General features: G+C 54.4%; 1 protein-coding gene across 1 annotated transcript in view; it reads right to left on the bottom strand.

Annotated features, from left to right (window-relative positions):
- Positions 1-2,202, bottom strand: part of LOC117100958 (myosin-2 heavy chain-like) — a 3,529-nt gene extending 1,327 nt beyond the window's left edge. The window contains exons 1-2 of the mRNA XM_033240798.1: positions 1,504-2,202; positions 36-1,385 (exon numbers count right to left, since the gene is read on the bottom strand). Coding sequence (XP_033096689.1) covers positions 36-1,385; positions 1,504-2,202 — 2,049 coding nt within the window. The remainder of the gene's footprint in view (positions 1-35; positions 1,386-1,503) is intronic.
- Between the last annotated feature and the right edge of the window lie 4,156 nt (positions 2,203-6,358).

Raw genomic sequence — 6,358 nt, 5'->3', positions numbered from 1 at the left:
GTTCGAAGATTTTCAATCTCGTCCGAGTGGCTCGCCTTCGCCGTTGCAAGTTTCGTTTCATCGTCCGATTTCTCCCTCTCGAGATCGTCTCGAAGCGATCCGAGTTCCTTGGCGTGGGAATCGTGAGATTCGTCTCGAGCCTTCTTCAATTCTTCGACCCATTGCTTCCACTGAGGAATTTCATTCTCGATTTTTTCATGGTTCGACTTCAGCCTGATTTCGGCTTCCTTGGCGGCCGCCAGATCGCGGGACGTCCGTTGCAGTTCATCTTTAGCCTTTTCTAGAAGGACGGAAAGTTCGGCACTCCGGTCGTCCGCGCATTCTTCGCGCGCTCTCGAGAGGTCCGTTTGCAATGCGGCTATCTCGTCTTTGAGAGCGGTCGCCTCGCGTCCTTTGTTAGCGAGCTGCACCCCCAATCCTTTTATCTTCCGTCCGTCACGTTCCTTCCCTTCTTTGAGGACGGCGATCTCGTCTTCGAGACCGGCCGCCTCTCGAATCTTCTTCGCGATCGTAGCGTCTAACTCTTTCATCCTCTTCACGTTTCTTTCAATCTCTTCTTTGTAGGCCGTGATTTGATCGTCAATCTCACTTCCGTTCCGTTTCATTTTCTCTTCCAGGGTGTCGATCTCGTTCCGCAAGTCGATAGCCGTGCGATCTTTATCGGAAAGCTGCTTTTCCATCCTCCTACTCTCCTTCTCGTTCTCATCCTTCAGGGCGGTTAATTTTTCGACATCCTTGATCAGCGAAGACTCCTTTCGGGTGGCCTCGGCCAGCTTTTCTTTAAGATCGGCAATCTCCGACCGGAGAATATCGGTCCTGTCGGAGTGATCGGCCTTGGCCGTTTCAAGATCTGAGATCGCCTTCGCCTTGTCGGACCCGACGGAAGAACGAAACTCGCGAAGGTTCGCTTCGTGATTCTTCTCTGTTACGTCCAACCACTCCTTCAGACTCTCGACCTCCCTCTCGCTCTCTTCCAACTTCTTCGCCGACCGTCGTTCCCTGTCTTTGGCAGTCTCCAATTCGCGAGTCGCCAGTCGCAGATCCTCTTTGATCTTTTCGATAATTGCCGAACGTCGGGCGTCGCCGTCGCTGCGTTCCTTGGAAGCCGTTGCCACCTTTTCCTTTTCGGCACGAAGTTCGTCTCTGAGGGAGGCGATCTTCTTGTTCGCGTTGGCAGTCGAGCGACCTTTTTCATTCAACCGTTCCTTCAGACTCTCCACCTGCTTCTCGGTCTCTTCCAGCTTCGTCGCCGACCGTCGTTGGAGGTCCTTTGCAGCCGCCGCTTCCCGGTTCGCCAGTCGCAATTCGTCTTTTATTTTCTCGAGCGTCACCGAACTTCGGGCGTCGTCGTCGCTGCGTTTCTTCACGGCTGTTGCCACCTTGTCCTTTTCGGCACCAAGTTCGTTCCTGAGAGCGGCGATTTCCTTCTTCAGGTCCGAAATCAGTCTGTCTCTGTCGCCGTTCGTCGTCGATACTTTCGATCCTCCTGGCGTTCGTTTCCACCTCCTCCTTCAGGTTCCTGTTCTCTCGAAGAACCTCCGAATGACGTGTTTGGTCCTTTTTCAGGTCCTCGATCGCACTCTTCAATCGCATAACCGTCTTCCGTTCCTCCTTCAGATCGGATTGCGCTCGCCGCAACTCCTCCTTCTCTCCGATGCTTACTTCCATTTCGTACAACGACTCTTCGGGTTGCCGTCTTAACAGTTCTCGCTGCAATTCGACGTTCTTGTCGGCCATGGATTGCGCGTGCTCGTCTGCCTTTTTCGCGGCCGCCTCCACAATCCGTCTGCTTTTCACTTCCTCGTCGTATCGCTTGCAAGCCGTTTTCAGGTTTTCTTCCAAGACGTCCACCCGCTTTTCGTACATGGACATCGCGGTTTTGGCGAGCGTCGACTCTTTCTTCAGTGTGCTGATTTTGTCGTCTTTCTCTTCCAACTCCTCTTCCAAGTCGGCGTGCGATCTCTCTCGGTCTTTCAGTTTGCGGACGGCTTCCTGCAGCTTTTGCTGCAGCTCGAGTCCGCTCTGTTCAGGTGGCGGCTGCTTCGACTTTCTCCTCGCGGCTTTCAGATCCGATTCCAAGCGAACCACGTCCAGGTCCCTTTCCTTCAGGGCATCCGTCTTTGAAGCGAGTTCGGTCTTGAGACGTTCGACCTCTTCCTCCGCGATGCTGCGAACGTCGGACGATTCTCTCAACGCGGACATCTTCCCCTCGTGTATTTCGTCTTTTAATTTCTGTATGACGACTCTGGCTTCGGTGAGTTTTCGTTCCTTTTCCGCAAGATTGTCCTGCACCTCGTTCAGCTTCTGGTTGCCCAGTTCCAACGTACGTTCGTTCTCCTTCGCCGATTCTCGACGGTGAGCATCGAGATCTTCCAGCGAGACGGACTTGGGAGTCGCCGGCGTCGAAGACGACGTGGGTCTCGAGTACGTCTCCGGTTCGTCTGGAACTCGTAGTTTTCCCGAAGAAATCCAGAAGTGTACTGCTTCCAGTTCGCGTCCACCCACCTCACGTTTGGCGTCAATAGCGAACTTTCCTCGTCCGCGTAAGGTGGAAGATCTCCCGTCGGCGTCGCTGCCCCGTCGTCATCGCCGGCGTCGTCGTCCTCGTTGGCAGCTTTTCTTTCGATTATTTCTTCCATGTCGCGATAGTCCTGCGAATTGAAGTCGTACGGGAGATTGGATGGAGGGCCTTCGCGGTCGCCCACTCTCCTTCCAGTTCCCGTCATTTCCTCAGGTTCAGTGATCACGGGAAGGTCGCCGAGGGCTTCGGAATCCAACACGGATTCCGCATACTGTTGCTCCCGTTGCTGCGGTGCACGATCCGCGGGTAACGTCGCGACTTCCAACTCAGACGAAGTCGTCGGTGGCGTGACGAAGGCATTCTCTTCTTCTCCGTCGTCGTACCGTTCCAAAGCGTCGAAGAGCTCGTCGGCGGCGCCGGAATCTCCTCGATCGTCGGACGTCGACGGACGCTCGTCTGCATCTCTCGTCTGCACGCGACCGGCTTGAAACCCTCTCTTCTAAATGAAGCAGGTTTCGGTAGCTAGCTTCCGAAAGATCGTACCGACATCTCTCGGCCGCTTCCACGCTTTTAGTCGGCGTGTCCAACGCTATCGACGAACCCATCATACGTGTGGAAGGGAACTTGCAGAGGACGTTCAGCAAGATTGCCGAGACGTTCGCTTCGTAATGACAGCAGTCCTGTCTCGGTGGGTCGTCTCCCGTTGGGGTCCCGAAAGGGGGCAGTTAACGCTGATCAGCTGGCCCGTTCGCGTGTACGTCGAACGGAACACTTCGCACGCCCACGCTGCGATGATGGCAAAGCAGGTGACGGATCGGTTCGCCGGCACGTCCGTCGACGTCTCGTTCGAAAAGGAGACGAGACAGGACGGCGCCAGGTGCGTCGGACTGCTGTCTCTTATACACATCTAGATGTGTATAAGAGACAGGAGCAGAAGCGTCATCAGGTCGCACACGAACTGCTTGACGTCATCCAGAAACGATTCGTCGATCGCAGCACCCTCGTCCGGTAACCTTTCGGAAGAGACGTGCACCAGAAACGATTCCCTCAGAGCTTGCATCAACTTGGTCTCCCTCTCCAACTTTCTCACGACGATGTCTTCACGAAGAACGCGCGGTTGTACTCACGTCGCTTCTCTCGGTTCGTGAGATTTCTCAACACCCTGTCAACCGCGTCCGCGAAACGTGCCATGGCGCCGTCCCTACTCCGCATCCTGGAAGCGTCTCGTCTCTGTCCCACGAACAGCGGCAGGTCGCGTCCCACAACCTCCGGTTCGTAATCGTTCACGCATTCGTGAAGTTCGTCGACGTGGTAGATGTTGTACCGTTTCGCTGTCACGTACGCGTTGAGCGCTGCCGTAGCCATCTTCATATATTTTTTCCTCTAAATGCCTTTTTTTTTTTATATGTTTCAGGCTTCCAGAGGAACCGGCTGCGACCTCGGATGGATGGACGAATACCCTTGGATGAAGCAAGCGGCGATGATATCCACCTTGCCCGTGTTTCAACCGAAGAACGTGTCGGTTCCGCTCACGTCGTAGATGACCTCCAGCGAGCACTGGTCCCAGGAACTGGTGACGATCAAACACGAGGGACGACCTCTCATAAAGTACATCACGCAATCGTACCTGTGCGACGCCTGCTTCGAGAGAGGCGTCCGCAAGGTGTGTCCCCACCGGAGACACCTGGTGCCGGAACACATAGACGGTAGCGAGGGGAACGTGGTGCAGCAGATGATGAATCTGATAGCGAGCGGAAGCTACGAGCTGGAATGCATGGGCATTCCCGTCTGCTCGCCTTCGTCGCTCGCCGAACGTCTTTTCTCCGGAAGGTTGCTCTCCCGGCTGTTCCACGAAGAACGGAGGTCCGGAAGGAGATCTGGATTCGCATCCGGTTTGCTGATCGCCGTGGATCCCACGCCGTCGGACGTGTCCGGCATAGGTCTGGCCGCGGGGGCGATGACGTCCGACGGTAATCTCAGACAGGTGAGTCTCACGGGCGGTATCTTGCAAGCCCTGCTTCTCTTCTCCGTTATCCTTCTCAGCGCGTACGTCGCGTGGTTTCGCGGACCTCGGCTGATCGCGGTGCCCCGTTCGCCGGCGTCCGCGTTCGTCACCCGCGTCTGAAGGACGGACACGGCCACGGCCATCGGCGAACCTCCGATCGAGTTCCACAGCGGCTGATCGTAGCTGTTGGTAAGCAGCTGGTTCGCGAGGTTCTTCGCGCTATCTATTATTCAGTGTCTTTCCTCCGGTTCCGAATTCCTGTACTCGGTTTCCACGCCGGGCACGTACACGAGGTTGGCAAGCTCGAACGACATGAGCACCGTCTTTTCCAGGTTGGCGATCTCCTCGAGTCTCGGCGAGGTGGCGGCCCCGACGGCGGTCAGGGCGTGAATCAGAACAGATCTGCTCGCTCTGAATTCCGTCATGTCCTCCACGGTTGCGTTCGCGTCCATAAAGTTGTTTCTGCCGCAGGTTCTCGTAACGAGCTCGCCGTGCGACAAACCCGATGCGTTTATCTCGGCCGTTATCGCCTTGGCGTCGGTCTCCCTCTTCCATCGGACGAAGAGGTCTTTGCGTTCTCGCAAGAAATCCAGGTCGCACTCCACACGATGGAAAGCTCTCCTCAACATGTTTTAACGGGAATTAGTTAGAAACCGGAGAAGTTGCTCCGTTTTTATTAACACCGTTTTCTTGTCTCCTTCACAGATTCCAGCTCTGAAGCACGTGGTCGCCACAGTCGACCGTATGGATTCCTTGTTGGACGTGCACGCAGACCTCGTCGTCGACACCGTGAACGAAGTCCTGTCCACGTACTGAACGCTGATCAGCTGGCCCGTTCGCGTGTACGTCGAACGGAACACTTCGCACGCCCACGCTGCGATGATGGCAAAGCAGGTGACGGATCGGTTCGCCGGCACGTCCGTCGACGTCTCGTTCGAGAAGGAGACGAGACAGGACGGCGCCAGGTGCGTCGGACTGTGGACTAGGGACAAGGGCAATCTAGTGCACCTCTCTCAAATGCTGCTGGAAAACGATCGGGTCGCGTTCTCCGAAGACATCGACGTCGCCTCGATGGAGACTTTGCACGATCAGCTACGAAACTTCAGACGACTCGTGCTGTCCGACGGAAAGATAACGGTCACAGAAAAATCTGTCGGAGTGCGCGACGACCTCGCCATGACGTTCATCCTCTGGTTGGCTTGGACTTGTTTCTTTCGATCTTGATTATTATGTTTAAAACTAATAAAATGTTAGAATAGAATATGTGGTTTCTCAAGTGTGCTTTCTTATATTTTCGTAACTGTCGAACACCGCTTCCTAGTCGAACGTAGGCACACGCAACACGTCGTGATACGACATGCGCACATCTCGCACGCAATCAGGTGACTGCACGGCTGGGCTAGGACGCTGGCAGGAGCGTTGAAACATATCGTGCAAGGAATGAGTGGTGGCAGAACGAAGTATTCGCAATCGCTTTCCTTGCGGTCGGGCAAAAAATATTTGCAAAAGGCCAGGATTCTCTTTCCAGCCATCATCTACTCTCTCGACATAATATTAATAGTCATTAAAAGAGACGATTAACATTTTTTATTGTTTTTTTTTTAAATCTTTATTTATAAAAAAAAACAATAATAACTGTTCAACCTCTCCCGAACATCGATAACGAACCTTCCCATATCAACTCCTCTATTTGCTCATCCAATCCGGACAACGTGGTAGTCAGTCGCTCCGTCTCGGCTCTTGTCATAGCGAGTTCCTGTCTGATGATTCGATTGCTTTCGGATATCGACTCGAGATGGGCTCTCATGCGTGCGATCTCCATGTCGCGTTCG

This window comes from Anneissia japonica, unplaced genomic scaffold (assembly GCF_011630105.1).
Source record: "Anneissia japonica isolate Jap-2015-1 unplaced genomic scaffold, ASM1163010v1 scaffold10988_len26997_cov161, whole genome shotgun sequence".
In the NCBI taxonomy this organism is placed as follows: Eukaryota; Metazoa; Echinodermata; class Crinoidea; order Comatulida; family Comatulidae; genus Anneissia; species Anneissia japonica.
Note: the sequence above shows the minus strand (reverse complement) of the source record. Positions and strands in the feature narration are given on the sequence as shown.